The 24,950-nt window shown below is 43.0% G+C and overlaps 3 protein-coding genes across 3 annotated transcripts; 1 reads left to right on the forward strand and 2 right to left on the reverse strand.

Annotated features, from left to right (window-relative positions):
* Nucleotides 1–58: 58 nt before the first annotated feature.
* Nucleotides 59–7,852, reverse strand: LOC112265728 (extracellular calcium-sensing receptor-like). The gene is made up of 9 exons (XM_042296452.1): nt 7,635–7,852; nt 7,084–7,372; nt 6,097–6,183; nt 5,719–5,910; nt 5,236–5,486; nt 4,950–5,160; nt 4,548–4,748; nt 4,127–4,250; nt 59–1,146 (listed from the first exon to the last, which is right to left on the reverse strand). Exons 1-9 carry the CDS (start codon nt 7,850–7,852, stop codon nt 248–250), a joined length of 2,472 nt encoding a protein of 823 aa, XP_042152386.1. The 3' UTR covers nt 59–247.
* A 3,302-nt stretch (nt 7,853–11,154) lies between these two features.
* On the reverse strand, nt 11,155–17,288 carry LOC112265727 (extracellular calcium-sensing receptor-like). Its single transcript, XM_024443287.1, has 7 exons — nt 17,065–17,288; nt 16,328–16,616; nt 14,701–15,224; nt 14,415–14,625; nt 14,067–14,267; nt 13,621–13,744; nt 11,155–12,054 (listed from the first exon to the last, which is right to left on the reverse strand). Exons 1-7 carry the CDS (start codon nt 17,286–17,288, stop codon nt 11,159–11,161), a joined length of 2,469 nt encoding a protein of 822 aa, XP_024299055.1. The 3' UTR covers nt 11,155–11,158.
* A 1,423-nt stretch (nt 17,289–18,711) lies between these two features.
* Nucleotides 18,712–23,056, forward strand: LOC112265726 (extracellular calcium-sensing receptor-like). Its single transcript, XM_024443286.1, has 8 exons — nt 18,712–18,935; nt 19,040–19,364; nt 20,194–20,481; nt 20,559–21,107; nt 21,261–21,482; nt 21,697–21,820; nt 21,924–22,396; nt 22,631–23,056. The coding sequence occupies exons 1-8, from the start codon at nt 18,712–18,714 to the stop codon at nt 23,054–23,056; spliced, it is 2,631 nt and encodes an 876-aa protein (XP_024299054.1).
* The last annotated feature ends 1,894 nt before the right edge of the window (nt 23,057–24,950 follow it).

A 24,950-nucleotide genomic window follows, 5' to 3' on the forward strand; every position in this document is an offset into this window, starting at 1 on the left:
GCTTAAAAATCATTCTTTAACCCGTCTGCTCTCCTTCATCTACAATGATTGAAGTAGATGTATCAGGTGACATCAATACGGGATCTTAGATTTTACCTGGATTCAGATGGTTTGTCTATGTCATGGAAAGATCAGGTGTTGTTAATGTTTTGTATACTCAGTGCAGATTGTAGCCCATATATGATAAACTGTACATTTTAAGTAACAAAAGCACATAAGGAAAAATACATTTTGTATTACTCATTAATTACTTTTTATTCCCCATGAGATGTTGTTTAGTGTTCTTCTCTGGCTTCAGGAGGATGATGTAACATTTTGGAGCAAACAGACAGAACAGCAGCCCATAGCTGGAGGCCAGGATGGCAAAGATCTCTACAGCTACTGTGTACTTCCCAGGAGAGCTGACGTAGGCAGGGATGAAGGAGATCCACACGGCACAGAAGATCAACATGCTGAAGGTGATGAACTTGGCCTCATTAAAGTTGCCTGGCAGTTTCCGGGCCAGAAAAGCTAGGATGAAGCACAGACAGGCCAAGAGGCCGATGTATCCCAGAACGCACCAGAAGGCCAGTTGGGAGCCCACACTGCACTCCAGAATGATCTTAGAGCGTTGGTCCTGGATATTTTTGGAGGGGTAGGGAGGGGCAGCCATGAGCCAGGCAGCACAGATCAGCACCTGAACCAGGGTGCAGGAGAATATGATGACCCTCTGCTGTTTGGGCCCCAGCCACTTCATAATGTTGTTCCCAGGCCTGGCGGCAGTGAAGGCTGCCAAGACCACCAGAGTCTTGCTCAGGATGCAGGAGATGCAGAGGGAGAAGGTGATGCTGAAGGCGGTGTGGCGCAGCATGCAGGACCAGGAGGTGGGCTCCCCGATGAACATCAGCGCACACAGGAAGCACAGAGTCAGGGAGAGAAGGATAAAGAAACTCAGCTCAGAGTTGTTGACGCGGACGATGGGAGTGGTCCTGTGATGGAGGAAGACTGCCAGGATGGACACGGTCAGACAGGCGCCCACTACAGCGATCACTGTCAGGGCTATCCCCATTGCATCATGGGAAAGGAACTCCACCACTTTGGGGATGCACATTGTTCCATCAGCGTTTGACCAGTAGTCCTCGGGACATTCTGTGCAGTCTATAGAATCTATACAGAAAAACAGAGAGAAAGAGAATATTAATTTATCATTGATGGGTATGTGATGGAGTCAGGCGATATCCTACAGGTAAGTGACATTTGGTAGCAGATGTGGAACTGGTGTACAGACCATAAGTCTTAAACACCAACAAGAGTAAATTGTCATAATTTCAAAACTCTTTTTTTTTATACAGAGAAACGTTAATACAGGGAAATGAAAAATATTATATTTTGTATACTATTGGTGCACAGTGGCTAAGCTGAAAATGTTGACTCAATTTTCAACTTTGTGACAGAGCATTTGGCACAGAGAAGTAGATGTATGTACCCTGAAAAGATATACAGTGTATTCGGAATGTATTCAGATCCCTTGACTTTTTTCACATTTTGTTACATTACAGCCTTGTACTAAAATGTATTAAATTGTTTTTTTCCCACTCATTAATCTATACACAATACCCTATAATGAGAAAGCAAAAACAGATTTGACAGTTTTGCAAGTGTATTAATAAAAAAAAATGCAAGAATCACATTTACATAAGTATTCACTATTCCCTTTACTCAGTACTTTGTTGAAGCACCTTTGGCAGGGATTACAGCTTCAATTTTTTGGGGGTATGGCACTACAACCTTGGCACACCTGTTTTTGGGGAGTTTCTCCAATTCTTCTCTGCAGATCATCACAAGCTCTGTCAGGTTGGATGGGGAGCGTAGCTGCACAGCTATTTTCAGGTCTCTCTAGAGATGTTCGATGGCGTTCAAGTCCGGGCTCTGGCTGGGCCACTCAAGGACATTCAGAGACTTGCGCCGAAGCCACTACCTGACTTGGCTGTGTGCTTAGGGTCGTTGTCCTGTTGGAAGGTGAACCTTCATCCCTGTCTGAGGTCCTGAGAATATCCTTTTAATGAGGAGTGGCTTCAGTCTGGCCTCATAAAGGTCTGATTGGTGGATTGCTGGAGAGATGGTTGTCCTTCTGGAAGGTTCTCCAATCTCCACAGAGGAACTCTGGAGCTCTGTCAGAGAGACCATCGGGTTCTTGTTCACCACCCTGACCAAGGCCCTTCTTCCCCAATTGCTCAGTTTGGCCGAGCGGCCAGCTCTAGGAAGATTGTTGCTGGTTTCGAACTTCTTCCATTTAAGAATTATGGAGACCACTGTGTTCTTGCGGACCAAAAATATTGTGGTACCCTTCCACAGATCTGTACCTCGACACGATCCTATCTCGGAGCTCTACGGGCAATTCCTTCGAACTCATGGCTAGTATTTTGCTCTGAAGTGCACTGTCAACAGTGGGACCTTATATAGACAGGTGTGTGCCTTTCGAAATCATGTCCAATCAATTGAATTTACCACAGGGGGACTCCAGTCAAGTTGTATAAACATCTCAAGGATGATGAATGGAAACATGATGCACCTGAGCTAAATTTCGAGTCTCATAGCACAGGGTCTGAATACTTATGTAAATAAGGTATTTCTGTTTTAATTTGTCATTATGCGGTATTGTGTGTACATTGATGTGGAAACATTTTATATTTAATCCATTTTAGTATAAGGCTGTAACATAACAAAATGTGAAACAAGGGAAGGGACCTGAATACTTTCCAAATGCATTGCAGATATGGAGCCACTCTAGATTTGGACCTTGGGCGAGGGGTGTGTGGCAGCCACTAGAACTAAAGAATAACTCAAATGTAACTTCTTATTTAGCTTCCAGTCAATATCTCTATACAAAGTCCAGAGTCGATATTTCATATGCAATTGGAACTGAGTTGATAGGCCCATAGCATTTAAAATGTTAGAGCGAAAAGTCAAATGTTAGAGCCATTATCGGCCATTTTTGGTCGTACCGGTATCAGTTTAGCTCAACCGCCATTGTCTCAGCCTCTGAGTATTACAGAACAGTTTGATTGAATAACAAATCAAGTTCATAACAAGTGAATGAAATGTATCACATTTATCAACACACACTGGTGCCTATGGATGAAATTGATCCAAAAGTCTGATAAAAACAAAAATCTGTTGTGTGGCGATTAACGTGTGGAATGTTTTACATATATGCTTATTTTGGAGAATTTAAACAATGTTCTTGTGTTTCTAAGGGATAATCAAATAAAAAGTGTTACTGCTTGACAGACAGTGTCTCTTTGAAATCATTACCAATTTGGGGTAAATTGGGCCATTACCCGTTGGCACTATTAAACAAAAAGTAACTTTTAGGCTACAGGAATAAGACGACTGGAGGAGGACATGCTGCTGGACAACATCAGGCCCTTTCTGCCAGCATCAACACAACACACGGACAGGATGTGCATAGTTGCTAGATCGAATCCCCAAACTGACAAGGTACAAATCTGTCATTCGGCCCCTGATCAAGACAGTTAACCCACCGTTCCTAGGCTGTAATTGTAAATAAGAATTTATTCTTAACCGACTTGCCTAGTTAAAAAAAGGTTAAATATATATATTTTTTTAATGCACTCAACTGGATCTAGAGAGACCATATAAAATCTTCCAAAAAGAAGTTGTTCTATTGATTAACATAAATCAGTCCTCACCTGTCTGATTACTAATCTATAGGTAAGTCATTATATTGATTAACATAAATCAGAGTCCTCACCTGTCTGATTACTAATCTACAGGTAAGTCATTATATTGATTAACGTAAATCAGAGTCCTCACCTGTCTGATTACTAATCTACAGGTAAGTCATTATATTGATTAGGGTAAATCAGAGTCCTCACCTGTCTGATTACTAATCTACAGGTAAGTTATTATATTGATTAGGGTAAATCAGAGTCCTCACCTGTCTGATTACTAATCTACAGGTAAATCATTATATTGATTAGGGTAAATCAGAGTCCTCACCTCTCTGATTACTAATCTACAGGTAAGTCATTATATTGATTAGGGTAAATCAGAGTCCTCACCTCTCTGATTACTAATCTACAGGTAAGTCATTATATTGATTAGGGTAAATCAGAGTCCTCACCTGTCTGATTACTAATCTTGCCGCTGTCACATGGTACACAGTCAAAGCAGCACAGAGGTTCCCCACGACGGACAGCCTTCCTGGATCCTGGAGCACAGCTGGCACTGCACACGGAGACCACCAGCTGAACACCACAGAGAGAACACTGATTAAGCTGGTTCACTGTGAACCAGTTGTATACATTTAGCATAAAATGTATTGTCTTCATTACTATTATTTTTAACTTGACACTATGTGACAGGGAGACATTGCAAGACCAACATGCATCTTACATTGGAATCACAGTATTTCATCAAATCCCAACCTATCCCATTCCACCTACTTACCTCCACCTCACCCTACAGAACGTCAATAGTTGGCATCTGATGTGGTTAAATACACAGTGTGAGCAGCTTGCCTTGCTCTGATGCCCCGCCCACACGATCTTCTCTTCCTGGATCACCAACTCCTTCCCGGAGGCCTTTGCTCCGTCGAACAGACCGACGTTGATGAACTCCATGTTCCCACCCGAGCCCCTCTGCCAGTTGATGATGTCATAGTACGGGATGGAATCCCCTTTCAGGTCAAAGTTCACCTCCTCCCCAGAAATGTAAAAGGCAAGTTCTTGTAGATAGTGCTGCAGCTTCGAAGAAACATTGTAAAATCAGGAAAAAATATATTATGTGATATTTTTTGCAGAGTGGTATGAAGCCCTATAGCTGTCAATTAGCATATGGATGTGCTAGAGAAGACATTGAAGATATTGAACAGGTACAGCAGATGATCTGTTGAATTATTTTATTATTTATTATTTTAACGGTCCAGATAGTTCCAATACCTATACCTGCCAGGGGTGAACGTTGGTGCTGTGAGCACAGGAGCGGTTGTGGAAGGGTCCTGCCCCAGCCTGGCAGTGGAGGAGGTTGTGCAGTGAGTGGGCGATGGCGTACACAGCCTTGTACACATTATAGGCCACTCTGGGGCTGGAGGTGTTCATGTAGGCTGAGTGCTGCTCCAGAAGAGTCTCCTGCCCTGAGCAGGGGGGGATCAGGGTGCTGGAGGGGGACGGAGAGGGAGAGCAGCCGTACAGAGCCTCCCACAGCTGCTGCACCAGGGGGTTAGAGGGGTACCTGCGGGGGTTCACCGTCTGCAGGTAGTCCCGGAGCCCTGGGATTTGTCCCTGCCTGATCCCAAAGCCGATGGTGCCCCCCAGGTAGGGGAAGTACTCGCTGGTGGTGAAGAGAGAGGCAGTGACCCAGGCCTCGCTGGCCACCCACTGGATCCCTGTGATGTTCTGTGCCATGTAGTCCTTCAGGAAAGGGGTCATTTCCCCCTCGGCAGAGAACACCACCACTACCCGCGCTGTGGAGCTACGCATGACCTAGAGAGAAGAGAGCGAGAGGGGAGAGATGAGAAAATAATGGAGGGTAAAGGTGGGAGAGATGGAGGCAGAAGAGGAGAGAGGAAGGAGAGAGAAGGAGACAGGGTGGGGAGAGAGAGAAGACAGGGAGAGTTATAACTTTTAATTTTTTATAGTACTTGTTTATTTTTTTTTAAATATGCAAGACACATTTGCGTCAGGAACAAAACAGTCTCTCTCCCTCTCTTCATACCTCTATGATCTCCAGGGCCCTTTGCTGATTGTAGAGCAGAGGGATCATCTCCTGGTAGGCCACACACACCCCCGTCCCCTTTAGCTCCCTCAGCAGCCCTTGTAGGGCAAAGTGCCCATATTCATGGTCCCCACGCACCACCCCCACCCAGCGCCAGTCATACCGTACCAGCAGCTGAGCCATAGCCTTCACCTGGGATAGAAGAAAGGGAAGATTAGACAGAAACTATGTTGTAACAGACCAGGAAGTGAACATACTCTGCTTCACTCCATTTAAGTTGACTGCAAGGAGATCCACTTCAGAAATACTTCCTGAAGAATCCTGAGATTCATGAGATCATTGCCTAATCCTTTTTTAAATTTAATTGCAGGCCTTCACCTGGTAGTCATCGTTGGGGATTACTCTGAAGAAGGTGGGGTACTTCCTCCTGTCACCGAGGCATGCGCACGACGAGAAGTAGCTGATCTGAGGAAAGACGTTGTTCGTAAAACACTCATTCTTTCTACAACACAGACACAAGAACACTCATTTGAAGAGTTTCTTTCCAAAACGCTATGTATACATTTTCAGAAATGTTGGTAAATTAGCTTTTATTGCTAATGAGCTTTTATTGCTGAAATGGTTAAAGAGATTGCTGTGTTTTTTCACTATCTAATCATGGCATGGGGTTGTTTAATGATACATGTATTTGTTTAAATCTATCACTTGATGGTTTCATTTCAGAGAGACAAATAATCATGTTTTTTTGCTAAATGATATACATCTGCCTCATTTTCAGAGAAATAAGTAGGACTGCTAGGTTTTACACAAGTAATATATATAATCATAATCATAATAATTAAATACAGTAATATGAGATCTGTAAGTAAAACATTTACATTTTACAATTTAGTCATATAGCAGATGCTCTTATCCAGAGTGACTTACAGTAAGTGCATTTATCTATAGCTCAGTGAGACAATCACATATCACAGTAAAATAGACAGGATATGTACATTTCGCTACACTCGCATTAACATCTGCTAACCATGTGTATGTGACAAATAAAATTTGATTTGATTTGATTTACATTCCATTGCAGCTAAACAATGGCTATATAGTGTTTTTCAAATAAACACATTTTCTAAAATCTTTCAATAAAAAAATCTGAGAACAGTAATATGTTACACACACATGAATGTACCCACAAGCAATCACTTCTGATTAACAAAAACACAAATCAGTGTATATAGCGTTTTTGGAAATGACCTCTTCATATACATATTTAAACACAGACAACCAGAAAGGTTGTCCAGAAAGTATCATGAGTGCAGTTGATCAATAAGTGAAATAATTCAAAGGTAAATACTCTCAGTGGAGCCCTACCATGGGTATTTTAAAGGGCTGCAGGATTCTGGATACGACAATAGACTGAGCAGAACCAGATTCTCCGATAACAGCCAGGAGAGGAGAGGCACCAGAACACACGTGAGTGTGAGCCTGGCCCAGTCCATTCAACATTGCCAGAGCAGCCCTCTGCCCTGTCAGAGGATAGGCACATGAGTCAAAGATCTTGTAGCCAAGCATGTGGTTGGGCAGCAGCTGCTCACTCTGGTTGATCTCCTCCACCGCCAGCCTCATGGTCTGAGCCCAGCGGAAAGCCCTCGGATCAAACCTGAATACACAGAGAAAGAGAGAGAGAGAGAGAGAGATGAGGAGGGGGAGGAAGAATGAGGAGAGAAAGATGAGGAGTAGAGGAAGGATAAGGAGAGAGAGCGAGAGAGGAGGAAGGAATGATGAGGAGGAGGAGGAGGGGAGGGGAGGAAAAAAACAGAGGAGAAAGTGACGATAAAAGGAGCCAAATAGAACTGGAAACTACATGAAGGAAAGAGGTTACAGATCAAATAGAGTATTACTGGTTAACACTGAAAACTCACCCATTGCACCTGACGGCTGTTGGTTGGTAGGTGTAGTTGACGTCTGGCATCTCCTGGTTGTAGTGCAGGGGGAAAATACCCCCAATGACAAAGTCACCATCAGCCACAAACCCAGGATCAAAGCCACTCAGCAGAACACACTCTGAGTCTGTGGCTAAGGTGGAGGATGGGCTGAGTGTGAGGGAGGAAGATAGAGACCACAAGAACAGCAGAGACATCCTCACTCACACCTATCCCCTCTAACAGTCAGAGAGAGGGCAGGAGAGCAGTTATATATATGACCTGTCGTCTCTCTGCATCTCATCACTGACAAGACAAGCCCTGGATTGGACATCTGTTTAGAAGGCATATGACATCATCACATCATTACAAATGTATACTGTACTATAAAAGGGTGTCTAGGCTGGGGACGAGGGTATGATTACAGTTTGTTTACCAAGCAACAGTGCCTTGCAAAAGTATTCATCCCCTTGGCATTTATCCTATTTTGTGGCATTACAACCTGTAATTTAAATGGATTTTTATTTAGATTTCATGTAATGGACATACACAAAATAGTCAAAATTGGTGAAGTGATATTAATTTAAATTAAAAACTGAAAAGTGGGTGCATATGTTTTCACCCCCTTTGCTTTGAAGCCCCTAAATAAGATCTGGTGCAATCAATTATCTTTATAAGTCACATAATTAGTTCAATAAAGTCCACCTGTGTGCAATCTAAGTGTCACATGATCTGTCACATGATCTCAGTATATATACACCTGTTCTGAAAGGCCCCAGAGTCTGCAACACCGCTAAGCAAAGGGCACCACCAAGCAAGTGACACTATGAAGACCAAAGAGCTCTCCAAACAGGTCAATGCTCTTCAGCGGAGATTGGAGTATCTGTCCATAGGACCACTTTAAGCCGTACACTCCACAGAGCTGGGCTTTACGGAAGGCAGGTGGGGCTTTACGGAAGAATGGCCAGGAAAAAGCCATTTCTTAAAACTTCTTCAGGATTGGTGGGTCTCCTGTGGGACGGTTGAGCTAACGTAGGCTTATGCGATTAGCATGAGGTTGTAAGTAACAAGAACATTTTCCAGTACATAGACATATCTGATATTGGCAGAAAGCTTAAATTCTTGTTAATCTAACTGCACTGTCCAATTTACTGTAGCCATTACAGTGAAATACTACCATGCTATTGTTTGAGGAGAGTGCACAATTTTGAACATGAAAAGTAATTAATAAACAAATTAGGCACATTTGGGCAGTCTTAATACAACATTTTGAACGGTTCATTGGATCAGTCTAAAACTTTGCACATGCACTGTTGCCATCTAGTGGCCAAAATTTGAATTGCACCTGGGCTGGAATAAAAAATGATGGCCTTTCTCTTGCATTTCAAAGATGATTGTACCAAATATATACAAACGAACGATTGTTTTTTTCTTTGTATTATCTTTTACCAGATATATTGTGTTATATTCTCCCACATTTCTTTCACATTTCCAAAAACTCCAAAGTGTTTCCGTTCAAATGGTACCAAGAATATGCATATCCTTGCTTCAGGACCTGAACTACAGGCAATTAGATTTGGGGGTGTCATTTTAGGTGAAAATTGAAAAAAAGGGTCCGATCATTAATTAAAGAGAAAAATAAGGAAACACCTTTGGTGTCTGCCAAAAGGCATGTGGGAGACTCAACGAACATATGGAAGAAGGTACTCTGGTCAGATGAGACTAAAATTGAGCTTTTTGGCCATCAAGGAAGTCGCTATGTCTTGCGCAAACCCAGCCCCTCCCATCACCGCGACAACACCATCCCCACAGTGAAGCATGGTGGTGGCATCATCATGCTGTGGGGATGTTTGTCATCGGTAGGGACTGGGAAACTGGTCAGAATTGAAGGAATGGTGGATGGCGCTAAATACAGCAAAATTCCTGTTTCAGTCTTCCAGAGATTTGAGACTGGGACGGAGGTTCACCTTCCAGCAGGACAATAACCCTAAGCATACTGCTAAAGCAACACTTGTGTGGTTTAAGGGGAAACATTTAAATGTCTTGGAATGGCCTAGTCAAAGCCCAGACCTCAATCCAATTGAGAATCTGTGGTATGACTTAAAGATTGCTGGACACCAGTGGAACCCATCCAACTTGAAGGGGCTGGATCAGTTTGCCTTGAAGAATGGGCAAATATCCCAGTGCCTAGATGTGCCACGTTTTTATTGCAGTGGCTCTACAAAGTATTGACTTTGGGGGGGGGGTGAATAGTTATGCACGCTCAAGTGTTGTGTTTTTTTGTAATATTTCTTGTTTGTTTCACAATAAAAAAATATTTTGCATCTTCAAAGGGGTCGGCATGTTGTGTAAATCAAATTAAACAAACCCTGCCACAATCCATTTTAATTCCAGGTTGTAAGGCAACAAAACAGGAAAAATGCCAAGGGGATGAATGCTTACACAAGCCACTGTACCACATAGCATTAGCATTATAGTGTGTAAAACCTCTGGTAGCACAATTCAAATGCTGTAGCGTTTAATTCTTTATTTTTTTGACAGTTTTCAGGATGAAATCTCTTGAGATGCACCATTTTGTTTTCAAAGGACAAAAAATTGACAAAAAGCAATGCTTAGTAACCAGAATAACATGAAAAAAGGAAGATAACACAGTAAAATTGCTAAGTTAAAACAATAAAAAAAGAATATATCTTTAAAACTACTGTCTAATAATAATGAAACAATAATTGTTCAAACAAAAACGTAACATAACTAAACCTCTCTCTAGATCAGGGGTAGGCAAACTTTTTGGCAAGAGGGTCACATCGGGATTTTGAAATTCAACGGAGTGACGTGTGTCTTTGGGGACCAATTGTTTGTTTGAATCTATTTGCAGAGGCCTCCAGAGTGGCGCTGCAGTCAAAGGCACTACTTCGCAGTGCTTGAGGCATCACTACAGACCCGGGTTCGATCCTAGACTGTGTCACAGCTGGCCATGACTGGTAGACCTATGAGGTGGCGCACAGCTGGCCCAGCGTCGCCCGGGTTAGGAGAGGGAATGGCAGGCCAATATTTCCTTGGCCAATCGCGCTCTAGCAACTCCTGTGGCAGGGCGTGCGCATACATGTTTGCCAAGTGTACAGTGTTTCCTCTGACACATTGGTATGGCTGGCTTCCGGGTTAAGTGGGCAGTGCGGCTTGGCTGGGTTGTGTTTCTGAGGACGCACGGCTTAAGACCTTCGCCTCTCCTGAGTCCGTACGGGAGTTGCAGCGATGGGACAAGAATATAACTAACAATTGGATTCCATGAAATTGGGGAGAAAAAAAGTGTACAAAAAAGTTTTTTATGTTTCACAGGCTGAATTGAAGGAGCTATATCTTTGATCAGGAAAATGGTACAGTAATTCAACTAAAAAAGTACAATTTCTAGCTTGCCACATGTCCCAAAGACAGTATAAACATCTATTTAATTTCTGGGTTTAGAGTAGGTCAAAAGTAAACTGAGAACTATGACAAATAAATGTGTCTTCATTAATCCATGCATTTTATTTCTTCCCCATGATATGTTGTTTAGTGTTCTTCTCTGGCTTCAGAAGGATGATGTAACACTTTGGAGCAAACAGACAGAACAGCAGCCCAAAGCTGGAGGCCAGGATGGCAAAGATCTCTACAGCTACTGTGTACTTCCCAGGAGAGCTGACGTAGGCAGGGATGAAGGAGATCCACACGGCACAGAAGATCAGCATGCTGAAGGTGATGAATTTGGCCTCATTAAAGTTGCCTGGCAGTTTCCGGGCCAGAAAAGCCAGGATGAAGCACAGACAGGCCAAGAGGCCGATGTATCCCAGAACGCACCAGAAGGCCAGTTGGGAGCCCACACTGCACTCCAGAATGATCTTAGAGCGTTGGTCCTGGATATTTTTGGAGGGGTAGGGAGGGGAAGCTATGAGCCAGGCAGCACAGATCAGCACCTGCACCAGGGTGCAGGAGAATATGATGACCCTCTGCTGTTTGGGCCCCAGCCACTTCATAATGTTGTTCCCAGGCCTGGCGGCAGTGAAGGCTGCCAGGACCACCAGAGTCTTGCCCAGGATGCAGGAGATGCAGAGGGAGAAGGTGATGCTGAAGGCGGTGTGGCGCAGCATGCAAGACCAGGAGGTGGGCTCCCCGATGAACATCAGCGCACACAGGAAGCACAGAGTCAGGGAGAGAAGGATAAAGAAACTCAGCTCAGAGTTGTTGATGCGGACGATGGGAGTTGTCCTGTGATGGAGGAAGACTGCCAGGATGGATACGGTCAGACAGGCGCCCACTACAGCGATCACTGTCAGGGCTATCCCCATTGCATCATGGGAAAGGAACTCCACCACTTTGGGGATGCACATTGTTCCATCAGCGTTTGACCAGTAGTCCTCGGGACATTCATGGCAGTCTATAGAATCTACACAGAAAAACAGAGAGAAAGAGCTTAGGAATTTTGTGTGTGTGAGGCAGTCATGCGATATTCTACAGGTAAGTGACATTTGGTGGCAGAAATGGGACTGGTGTACATAGGTTAACCCTTAAAGTAACAACAAGGGTAAATTGTTATAATATCAAACTCTTTAATTTTTTATCCTTCTGAAATGTCTTTGTATACTAGATGTGCATAATGGTTCAAATGAAAATGTGAACTCAAAAGTTTGGCACAGAGAGGTAGATGAATGTATCCTTAAATATATAGATATGGAGCCACCCCAGATTTGGCCCCTAGGGAGGCACTATAAATACATGTTTAGTTTCCAGTCAGTGTATCTATACCAAGTCCAGAGTCCCATTTTTTTAGATGCAATTGGATCTGAGTTGATAGCCCATAGCGTTCCAAAGTTCGAGCTAAAAGTCTGATGCCACCGGTGCTTTATCGCCTATATTGCCCATATCGGTGGCCATCTTAAGTCGCACCAGTATGACAGATTAGTTCAATTGCCAATTTCTCAGCCTCTGAATATTACAGAACACTTTGAATGAATAACAAACAAATCTTCATAACAAGTGGATGAAATGTATCACATTTATCAACACATACACTGCATGTATGTAAATGTTTGTAAATTGTAACGTCTTTTGTCTGTAATGTATTTGTTGTTAATTTGTCGAACCCCGAGTAAGGCTAATTGTCGCCAATGGCGTCGGCTAATGGGGATCATAATAACTCAAAGCAAATCAAAAAACATGAAAAATACAACTTTTTTTTTTTTTTTTAAATGTAAAATTTTTTGGGGAATTTAAACCATTTTCTTGTGTTACTAAATGGTTAATAAAATAAAAAGTGTTACTGCTTGACAGACAGTGTCTCTTTGCAATCATTACCAATTTGAGGTAAATTGGGCCATTACCCGTTGGTACTATTAAACAAAAAATACCTTTTAGGGTTAAAGGAGGCTACAGGAATAAGACGACTGGAGGAGGACGTGCTGCTGGCCCTTTCTAACACAACAAACGGACAGGATGTACATAGTGCACTCAACTGCATCTAGAGAGACTATATCAAATCTACCAAAAGGAAGTTGTTCTATTGATTAACATAAATCAGAGTCCTCGAATGTCTGATTAATAATCTACAGGTAAGTTATTATATTGATTAGGGTGTATAAATCCTCACCTGTCTGATTAATAATCTGCAGGTAAGTTATTATATTGATTAGGGTGTATAAATCCTCACCTGTCTGATTAATAATCTGCAGGTAAGTTATTATATTGATTAGGGTGTATAAATCCTCACCTGTCTGATTAATAATCTGCAGGTAAGTTATTATATTGATTAGGGTGTATAAATCCTCACCTGTCTGATTAATAATCTGCAGGTAAGTCATTATATTGATTAGCATGAAGCAGAGTCCTCACCTGTCTGATTACTAATCTACAGGTAAGTCACTATATTGATTAACATAAATCAGAGTCCTCACCTGTCTGATTACTAATCTACAGGTAAATCACTATATTGATTAGGGTAAATCAGAGTCCTCACCTGTCTGATTACTAATCTTGCCGCTGTCACATGGTACACAGTCAAAGCAGCACAGAGGTTCCCCACGACGGACAGCCTTCCTGGATCCTGGAGCACAGCTGGCACTGCACACGGAGACCACCAGCTGAACAAATCAAAGATCAATACCTTCAGACTATTTAATGCTACCTGAATACTCATATTATTCCAGCCACTAGAGGTCACTCAATATGAGATAATTGGAGAAATCTCACTGACAGTTCTAGTAGGATGGTTAGAGAATAAGAATGGGACATCAAGCATTGGAACTCATCAACCTGTTTAAAAATAACAATCATAATATGTTTACATTCACCATGCAGAGGAACTTACATCCAGGACTCTCTACACAACGTCAACAGTTGGCATCTGATGTGGTTAAATACACAGTGTGAGCAGCTTGCCTTGCTCTGATGCCCCGCCCACACGATCTTCTCTTCCTGGATTGCCAGCTCCTTCCCAGAGGCCTTTGAGCCATCATACAGCCCTACTGTGACAAAGCGGGGACCTCCGTTTGGCCCCCTCTGCCAGTTGATGAGGTCATAGGACGGGATGGCATCCCCTTTCTGGTCAAAGTTCATATTTTCTCCAGATACGTTGAAGGACACGTCCTGGAGATATTGCTGGAGCTATGATAAGAGGAAAATAATTGTCTAATTCTTTAACTACATCTAATTACATTTGTTGATGCACTAAAATCTTTTCAACATTCATCTGTTTAGTTATTTACATAATGATACGCTTGCCCCCCATTTTAGTAAGTAATTGACACATACCTGCCAGGGGTGAACGTTGGTGCTGTGAGCACAGGAGCGGTTGTGGAAGGGTCCTGCCCCAGCCTGGCAGTGGAGGAGGTTGTGCAGTGAGTGGGCGATGGCGTACACAGCCTTGTACACATTATAGGCCACTCTGGGGCTGGAGGTGTTCATGTAGGCTGAGTGCTGCTCCAGAAGAGTCTCCTGCCCTGAGCAGGGGGGCATCAGGGTGCTGGAGGGGGACGGAGAGGGAGAGCAGCCGTACAGAGCCTCCCACAGCTGCTGCACCAGGGGGTTAAAGGGGTACCTGTGGGGGTTCACCGTCTGCAGGTAGTCCCGGAGCCCTGGGACTTTCCCTGAGCGGATGGCGAAGCCAATAGTCCCATCCAGGAATGGATAAGTCTCTGCCAGCACATTGGCAGTGACCCAGGCCTCACTGGCCACCCACTGGGTACCAGTGATGTTCTGCTTGACAAACTCCTTGAGGAAAGGGTATAACTCTCCCTCCCCAGAGAAGACTATCACCACCCGCGCTGTGGAGTGCCTCATCACCTCCAGGATCTGCAGGACCCTCTCTCTGCTGTAGTCTTTAGGGATCATCTCATCATAGGCCAGACAGACATCTGTGTTCTCGATCTCCCTCTTCAGGCCCTGCAGGGCGAAGTGGCCGTAGTCGTGGTCCTCGCGGATCACACCGATCCACTTCCAGCCGAAACGCTGAAGCAGACTGGCGATGGCCTTCACCTGGTAGTCGTCATTTGGAACCACTCTGAAGAACGTTGGGTATTCTTTCCTGTCACTCAGGCACGAGCAGGTGGAGAAATAGCTGATCTGAAAGAACACAGAACACCTATTTTAATCAAACGTTCATTTCAAGGTGTGTTTGTAATACCATTATTACAAAACATAAAACACATTCATATGTACAAATCATGTGTTATTTATGAGAGCGCTAATCGTATTTACAATAGTCATAAACAAAAGACACCATACTTAATTCAATTGATAACAAACTATGTAATTCTAGCCACAAGTTGTTGATAAGCGCTTTTAAATGTGTTTTCAGAGTCACAGACAAACCTCCCCTTTGAATAGTAGATTAGCTATTTACACTAAAATAATTCTACATCTTTGAATTTGAATACTGATCCACAGAATCTGAATTGTATTCTAATAGTTCAACAATGGATCTTAACTTAAAAACAATAAATGCCTTTTCATCTGCACCAGTGGTGTAGTGCCACTTTCTGAGGCACTGGAGCCTACCTCTAAAACAATAATGTTATTATTTCTCAATCAAAGTCTGTACTGACTGACGCAGCTTTTTAGAATTCGCATAAAAGGCATCCTCCAAATGCAATGTCTGGCCACACCCACACATATTGTCTCAATAAATAGTTCTGTTTTTAATTCCGTCAAACACCAAATTAGACGTACCTAATTTTAAAATAGGCCATCTGTCAATCGTGAATGATAATTATTCTCATTTTACCGGTGAACCATCCAATCATTTGATCTTAACCAGTGTCATGGGAATATGCATTCATGTCTTATTGAGTGATGTAGGGCCTAACTATGGTTTCGTGAGCGAATGGTGGTGACAGACAGCATAGGCTCACTGTACCTGGACTATATTTCAAACGCTGTGGCACAATGTTGAGTTTAGGCCGGATGAGAAAGGAAATGTGACCACTTATCATCCTAAAATCTCATAAGAAATGAAGTGGTGTTTTTGATCTAACAGTCACTTTACTCTATTCAGTGCTGTAGAGTACTAATAGAAAATTATGTGAATTCGCAGAAATTGATTCAGCTTGGATTTAACTGTAGTAAACAGGCCCCACTGTGAGAAGTGGCGGAGCAAGGTTCCAGTGAGCTCTGGCAGCACTACAACCCTGATCTGAACCCTGCAAAATAAACACATCATCACTCACCATGGGGATTCTGAAGGGCTGCAGAGTTCTGGACAAAACAATGGACTGTGAGGAGCCAGACTCCCCTACCATGGCTATTAACGGGCTGGCACCAGAACACATAGGGCTCTGTTCTTCACTATGTCCGTTCAGCACCGCCAAGACTGCTCTCAGAGCTGTGACTGGTGTGGCACACGAGTCAAAGATCTTGTAGCCCAGCGTGTGGTTGGGCAGCAGCTGCTCACTCTGGTTGATTTCCTCCACTGCCAGCCTCATGGTCTGAGCCCAGCGGAAAGCCCTCGGATCAAACCTGAGAGAGAGAGAGAGAGAGAGAGAGAGAGAGAGAGAGAGAGAGAGAGAGAGAGAGAGAATGAGAATGTGTTCCACTTCCACTGATGGTCAGTCTGGTCTGAACAACACAACTAGACCGAGAAATTTGATCTCAATGAACGTGGCAACAATCCCACCACAGGACACGGTGTTAAGGAGGAAAACACAGAAAAGGAGAGGAGATGAAATTCTAGTAGACAAGAGTTCACAGTAGAGGTCAAAGGTCCTCAATGGGACCTGGCAATCAGAACCTATTCTCCTCAAACTCTTGTTTACAGTAGTCCTTGAGCCACACATCCGGGCCCCCAGTCTCTCTCTCTCTCTCTCTCTCTCTCTCTCTCTCTATGTGAGCTAAAAGAAAGAGTGAGGGAGAGAGAGAGAACTGTAGGACTTGAGCCACACATCCAGGACCCTGTGACTCAGCTCACCCGTGACACAGTGCTGCCAGAGGCTGGTGGGTGTAGTCCGTGCCAGGCAGCTCCACCCGGTAGTGAAGGGGAAAGATCCCCCCCATCAGGAAGTCACCCTGGGCTGAGAACCCAGGTAGCTCAAAGGCCCCCTGCGGGGAGCAGGCTGGCTGGGTAGAGGTGGCTTCTGTCAGAGGGGAAATAGAGACAGGGTAGTATAGGGACCACCACAGAAGAAGAGACATTGTCAGACTGGTCCGATAGATGCAGAGAGATCCTCCTGCTCATAGACAAGCTGATATCCTCCCACAGAGACTGTTCATGTTGTTCTGTTTTATACTCCTTGGTCTCGTCATCATTTCATCTGATTTAATTTGGTATCTCCGTGGATTTCACGTGATCCTCACCCCTCCCTCCCAAACACTCACAGTGTCTTGGAGAGACAGACTGGGCCTTTATGGCAGACAATATGTATGATAGGTAATAAGAAACCCACGCAATATAATACATTTCACACTGTGTTTTAAGTGATTGTAATTTGTTTCATGATATTTTATTAGGAGGCCTATACAAAGGTGTTGAAGCCCTTTCCTGCAGTCAAATGACCAAATCGCCCTCTAGTGGCCTCATGGGTGGAATATTACTAATATTTCCCATCATTTCATAATTAAACAACATTATACATTTTGAAATAATCATGTGGTGTTTCTATGTCAATTGATCTTGTTATACTGCAGTCTTCTGTGATGTATATAAATAAAGTGTAACATTGGGACGTAAACTCAAAATGTGATACATTTCAACTCTATATCTGACCTGGTACAGGTGTCTTCTTTTCTTTAAGGCCAGAACCATGTGTGTGAGGTGTAGACTTTTGTTTCAAAGTGGATTTGTTTAAGACTACCAATAAACATCTGTGACCCGGATTTAGCCCACTACAGTAAAAGATCAATATATTACTACCCTCCCCCAGTATAAATTGTGGTGACATCACACACATACAATACGATGCAGCTTTGTTCTGATGCAATGCATACACTGCCACCTACTGTTGAGCGAGAAATCTGGTACGAAAATGTCTGACATCCACTTTGATTATTGGGTGAATGATCCCGTTAAAGCTAGACTCATTTGTTGCTACATCCATTTTTGGACTTAAATGAATGATATATACCCATTGATTCGATAAGAATATAATTTATAAAAGCTTATTTTAACTGTCATACCACATCAGAACCCAAAATGTAAAATCATTCTAGTCCAATGTTTGTAAACAGTGTAAATGTAAACAAACACTGTATGGTTACACAACATGGTTAAAACTATAATCTTAATTTAATTGTAACATCATGGATGGTCAGTCCTTGCGTTCATCTCTCTGTCTATTAATTTGAGAGTGGTTACATTTTTACAGACACATCCTTTTTTTTACCAAAACAGAGGTGGGGTAAGTGCTTTGCTATTGTTCCAACTAAGATCTACTCATTAGAGAATGCACAGAAATAAAAAAAGGGAAAAGTAGGACCTTGTCTGCAGTGATGTCATGACAACCTGGGCCTATATAGGGACCAAACCTCGTACCCACAGCCACACAAGTGAGAATTGGGGGTTAGACAAGGACTGGAAGCCCTAACTGATCTCACATCGTACATCCACTCTCTGCCTGCCATGGCGCACCTCTCTGCCAGACTCCTGCTGCTGGGGCTTCTCCTGTGGGCCAGCTGGGTTTGCTCTGCCGCACCCCAGGACGGGTGCACTTTCCTGGGGGAAGAAGAGACGAGCAGCTTCTATCAAGAGGGAGACGTGGTTCTTGGGGGCTTGTTCCCGCTCCACTATAGTCCTGTGTCCTCTGTGACATCATTTCAAAGGGAACCGCAACAAACTACATATGAGTAGTAAGTGATGGGAAATGAAGAATGTTTTCTGTCTGTCTTGTTTGCCTCTTTCTCTCTTACGTGCATTGCTTCTAAGCCACTTGCTATCCTCTTCCCTGTAGTTTCAGTGCCAGGGCCCTGCGTTGGATGGAGACCATGATGTTTGCAGTGAAAGAGATCAACCAACGAAGGGACCTGCTCCCACACCTGACACTGGGGTTCCATATCCGCGACAGCTGTGACCATGTGCCTGTGTCCCTGAGAGGCTCCCTGCTGCTGGTCAACGGGCAGCCAGAATGGGGGGCAGACTACAGGGGAGCAGGTCAGGGTCCAGGTTTGGACTGCACCGCTGTACGCAGGGCTGTATCCCCTGTTATCATAGGAGATGCCGCCTCTGGGGTGTCTATGGCTGTGCTCAGAACTCTGGGCTCCTTTCAAATACCACTGGTGAGACTAGTGTTACGTATATTGCACGTATCATTGTGTAAAAATCTTCTTATAGTTGATAAATTGCTTTTGATGGAGATAGATCCTTGGTAAAAGTATGGCTCATAACAATAGCCAAAATGGAATTACCCTAAAATATAGATGTCTTGAAGCTATTAGAGTTACATGTCTGATTGTTATGTAAATACTGTTACTTTGGCAGGAGCCATACTATTTCATGACTTAAAAGCTACTTTCAAAATTCTATACATTTTATTATGGAATTGTATTCCTTGACTGCTACATGAAAATTAAGGGCTATATGCAATGCTTGAGTACAACTTACAGAATCCACATTTACCCTGTTGTTCTCTCTGCTTTGCACTGGCTTGTAGATCCTAATATACAGGTAAGGGATCTTAATTTGATCACTCTTTTGTTGCTGAGAATTTTCCTGCACTGCAAGAAATGCAGATGAGTTTGGTGATTTACATAAATGCACTGGAAAACCACGCTAAGATACGTTATATTAACAGTGTGGCACTTTCATGTAGGCTAATTTGGGCCAACTAATAGCCTGACAACCAATCAAGCTGCACAATGGACTAAATGTTCATATTCTGTTGCTGCAGGATTATTTTGCTGTGACAATACTGGACAAATATAGATCCTTCATCTGTAATGTATTTTTACTTTGGCAGGAGACATGTCAATTCATATCTTCAAATGTTTTTGTTTTTTTAAATCATGAAATTGAGTTCACATGTATTGTATATATTAAAAGCTATATGTAATGCTTTAGTACATTTTACAGAGTGCACTTTTAACCTGCTGTTCCCTCTTCTTTCAGGTGAGCTACTTTGCGTCCTGCAGCTGCCTGAGTGACCAGAAGCAGTTCCCTACGTTCATGCGCACCATGCCCAGTGATGCCTTTCAGATAAGAGCCCTGGTTCGCCTGGTACGCTACTTCCACTGGACCTGGGTGGGCGTCATCGGGGTGGAGTCTGACTATGCACGTTTTGCCATCCAGTTGTTTCTACAGGAGTCCGTTCACTTTGGGATGTGTGCTGCCTACGTCCACTTCTACCCAGTGGTCCTTACCCAGCATGCTGTGGGACAGCTAGTGGACACTATCCAGGTTAGCAAAGAAATAAAGGTACGATGTCTTCAAAGCACATGATTACACATGTTGTTATTCTTGTAATTGTTACCCAGGGGTCATCCTCCCGAGTCCTCCTGAATTTCTCCGGCGAGTCGGAGCTTCGGAGTATCCTCAGGGAGTGTCTCCATCGGAATGTCACCGGGCTGCAATTGATCGCCAGCGAGGCCTGGGCCACCTCCAAGTCCCTGTGGAGAGAGTTTGGAGATCTCCTGACAGGAACGCTGGGATTTGGAATACGGAAGGCTGATGTTATTCCCGGGCTCAAAGACTTCCTGACCAGACTAGGACCATCCCACGGACGTCAGTCGGCTTTCCTGGCAGAGTTCTGGGAAGAGACATTCAACTGTAGAGTGAACGATTCCTTAAACACACACACTCACTCTGTCAGTTACCTGGACAGAGAGCCCTGTAGTGGAAGAGAGGTTCTGGGGGATGTGTACACACCCTTTGCCGATGTGAGCCAGCTCAGAGTATCCTATAATGTGTATAAGGCTGTGTATCTCATCGCCCATGCCCTGCAGGATATGACCAACTGTGTGGCTGGGCAGGGGCCTTTTATCAATGGCACCTGTGGGGACCCAAAGCATGTTAAGCCATGGCAGGTGAGTCTATGGCTGAAGATACTCTGCTCATTATTGCTGAATAGATATCATTGCCTGTTTCTCATTTGCACGCATGCAGACACACACACACACCAGTAGGGGGAGTAGAGTGTATAGTTTCTCATGTCACCCTCTCCACTCCTCTTTCCCCAGCTACTACATTACATGAAGCAGGTGAAGTTTTCCACACTCGGGGAGGAGGTCAGCTTTGACCACAATGGTGACCCCATCGCTTCCTATGACCTCATGAACTGGCAGAGGGGGCAGGATGGCTCCCTGCGATTAGTTAAAGTGGGGTTCTATGACGCCTCATTGGCCGATGGCCGAGACCTGGTCATAAATGAGTCAGTGATTCAGTGGCCTGTGGGAAAGCAGGTGCGCCCTATATCACAGTCTAGGTGCTTGGTTCTACGTTTTCTTCTCAGTCTGTTCTTTGTTGTCTTCTTAACGTCATTGAAGAATATCAAGTTGCCATTTTATAAACTACATTTGGCTAGTTTGAAAAGCGTTCTGAGACACTTTCCCTGTACACCGCTTAATACACGGGAGATGTATCAGTATATCTGAGTGGTGCCCCTCTGCCCCCCAGGCAGCTCGATCAGTGTGCAGTGAGAGCTGTCCCCCAGGCACCCGTGTAGCCAGGAAGAAGGGGGAGCCTGTCTGCTGCTTCGACTGCATCCCCTGTGCTGAGGGGGAGGTCAGCAATCAAACTGGTGTGTTGTCCCTTATTTCCAAGCCTTTCTCACCAGTCATTGGTCAGAACTAAAAAAACAGTGTTGCTATTGCAATCTCTGTTTTCTTTTTCCTCTCTGTCAGATTCTTTAAACTGCATACGCTGCTCTGACGTCACATGGCCAAACGAGGCCAGAGACCACTGTGTTCCAAAGACCATAGAGTTCCTGTCCTATCAGGAGTCCATGGGTGTCGTCCTGTGTGTGGTATCCATTCTTGGGGCCTGTGCCTCACTCTCTGTCTTGGCGGTGTTTGTTGCCAACCGACACACTCCCATCGTCCGCGGCAACAACATGGAGCTGAGCTTCCTTCTCCTCCTCTTCCTTTCCATCTGCTTCCTGATTGGACTGTTGTTCATCGGGGAGCCCTCAGATTGGCTGTGCCGGATCCGGTACCCAGCGTTCGGGGTGAGCTTTGCCCTCTGCATCTCCTGCCTCCTTGCCAAGACCATGGTGGTCCTCATGGCCTTCAGGGCCACCCTGCCAGGACGTGATGTCATGAGGTGGTTTGGCCCTGCCCAGCAGAGAGCCAGTGTTGTGTTGTGCACTGCCATCCAGGTACTATTCTGATCTTGTTGCTTTTCTTTTCATTGACCTCTACCTCTAAGGCTGCGTTAACACAGTCAGCCAGCCTTGTGACCAATTAGATCTGATCTTTTGCCAATAACTGGGCAAAAGCCTAGATTTGGGCTGCCTGACTAAATGCAGCCTAAGTGAAAGACATTAAAATGAATCAGACAATTGAATCACTTGATCAATATTAACACCAATATGGTTCCCTCTGGCCGACAGGGACTGATCTGTCTCATCTGGCTGCTGACCAGACCTCCCTACACCAACCTCAACACCGGCCACATCAGCTCTGTCATCATCATCGACTGTGCCATGGGGTCAGAAGTTGCCTTCTGGTGCGTTCTGGGATACATCGGCCTCTTGGCCTGCATGTGCTTCATCCTGGCCTTTCTGGCCCGGAAACTGCCGGACAACTTCAACGAGGCCAAGTTCATCACCTTCAGCATGCTGATCTTCTTTGCTGTATGGATAACCTTTATCCCTGTGTATGTGAGCACAGCAGGAAAGTACACAGTGGCCGTCCATGTCTTTGCCATTCTAGCCTCAGCCTTTGGCCTCCTGGTCTGCATATTTGCCCCTAAGTGCTACATTGTAGTGCTCAGACCAGAGAAAAACAGCAGGAAACACATGATGCTCAAAGGATAATAGATTTCCATGTGATGATTCCTGATCAGTATGTGGAATCAATATATTTTATTAATAAAAAATCGTACCAGTTCATAATACATTCACCACTGAGTTAATGTGCAATATTGACCATGTTTAATATGTTAAATATTTTTCATAGGTTAGGAAGAAGTTGCATAATGTTATATGATATTGAATAAAATGTAGAATTGTGCTCTTTATTCTGAAATAAAATATTTTATGTTGCATTATTAATTAGCATTTGACTTATCTGCACACATCTTGGTAAAACAAGTATATTTACTGGAATAAAACAAGTAGTACATCGAAGGCTGATTATTAGTCATTAATGGTCATGTGATAAAACACCTTCCATAGATTTGTGATAAAACACCTTCCATAGATTTGTGATAAAACACCTTCCATAGATTTGTGATAAAACACCTTCCATAGATTTGTGATAAAACACCTTCCATAGATTTGTGATAAAACACCTTCCATAGATTTGTGATAAAACACCTTCCATAGATTTGTGATAAAACACCTTCTATAGATTTGTGATAAAACACCTTCTATAGATTTGTGATAAACACCTTCTATAGATTTGTGATAAAACACCTTCCATAGATTTGTGATAAAACGCCTTCTATAGATTTGTGATAAAACACCTTCTATAGATTTGTGATAAAACACCTTCTATAGATTTGTGATAAAACACCTTCTATAGATTTGTGATAAAACACCTTCATAGATTTGTGATAAAACACCTTCTATAGATTTGTGATAAAACACCTTCTATAGATTTGTGATAAAACACCTTCTATAGATTTGTGATAAAACACCTTCTATAGATTTGTGATAAAACACCTTCTATAGATTTGTGATAAAACACCTTCTATAGATTTGTGATAAAACACCTTCCATAGATTTGTGATAAAACACCTTCCATAGATTTGTGATAAAACACCTTCCATAGATTTGTGATAAAACACCTTCTATAGATTTGTGATAAAACACCTTCCATAGATTTGTGATAAAACACCTTCTATAGATTTGTGATAAAACACCTTCTATAGATTTGTGATAAAACACCTTCTATAGATTTGTGATAAAACACCTTCTATAGATTTGTGATAAAACACCTTCTATAGATTTGTGATAAAACACCTTCCATAGATTTGTGATAAAACGCCTTCTATAGATTTGTGATAAAACACCTTCTATAGATTTGTGATAAAACACCTTCTATAGATTTGTGATAAAACACCTTCTATAGATTTGTGATAAAACACCTTCTATAGATTTGTGATAAAACACCTTCTATAGATTTGTGATAAAACACCTTCTATAGATTTGTGATAAAACACCTTCTATAGATTTGTGATAAAACACCTTCTATAGATTTGTGATAAAACACCTTCTATAGATTTGTGATAAAACACCTTCCATAGATTTGTGATAAAACGCCTTCCATAGATTTGTGATAAAACACCTTCCATAGATTTGTGATAAAACACCTTCTATAGATTTCTGATAAAACACCTTCCATAGATTTGTGATAAAACACCTTCTATAGATTTGTGATAAAACACCTTCCACAGATTTGTGATAAAACACCTTCTATAGATTTGTGATAAAACACCTTCTACAGAAATGCGATAAAACACCTTCTATAGATTTGTGATAAAACACCTTCTATAGATTTGTGATAAAACACCTTCTATAGATTTGTGATAAAACACCTTCCATAGATTTGTGATAAAACACCTTCTACAGAAATGCGATAAAACACCTTCTATAGATTTGTGATAAAACACCTTCCACAGATTTGTGATAAAACACCTTCCACAGATTTGTGATAAAACACCTTCCACAGATTTGTGATAAAACACCTTCCACAGATTTGTGATAA

Source organism: Oncorhynchus tshawytscha, linkage group LG13 (assembly GCF_018296145.1).
Source record: "Oncorhynchus tshawytscha isolate Ot180627B linkage group LG13, Otsh_v2.0, whole genome shotgun sequence".
NCBI classification, from domain to species: domain Eukaryota; kingdom Metazoa; phylum Chordata; class Actinopteri; order Salmoniformes; family Salmonidae; genus Oncorhynchus; species Oncorhynchus tshawytscha.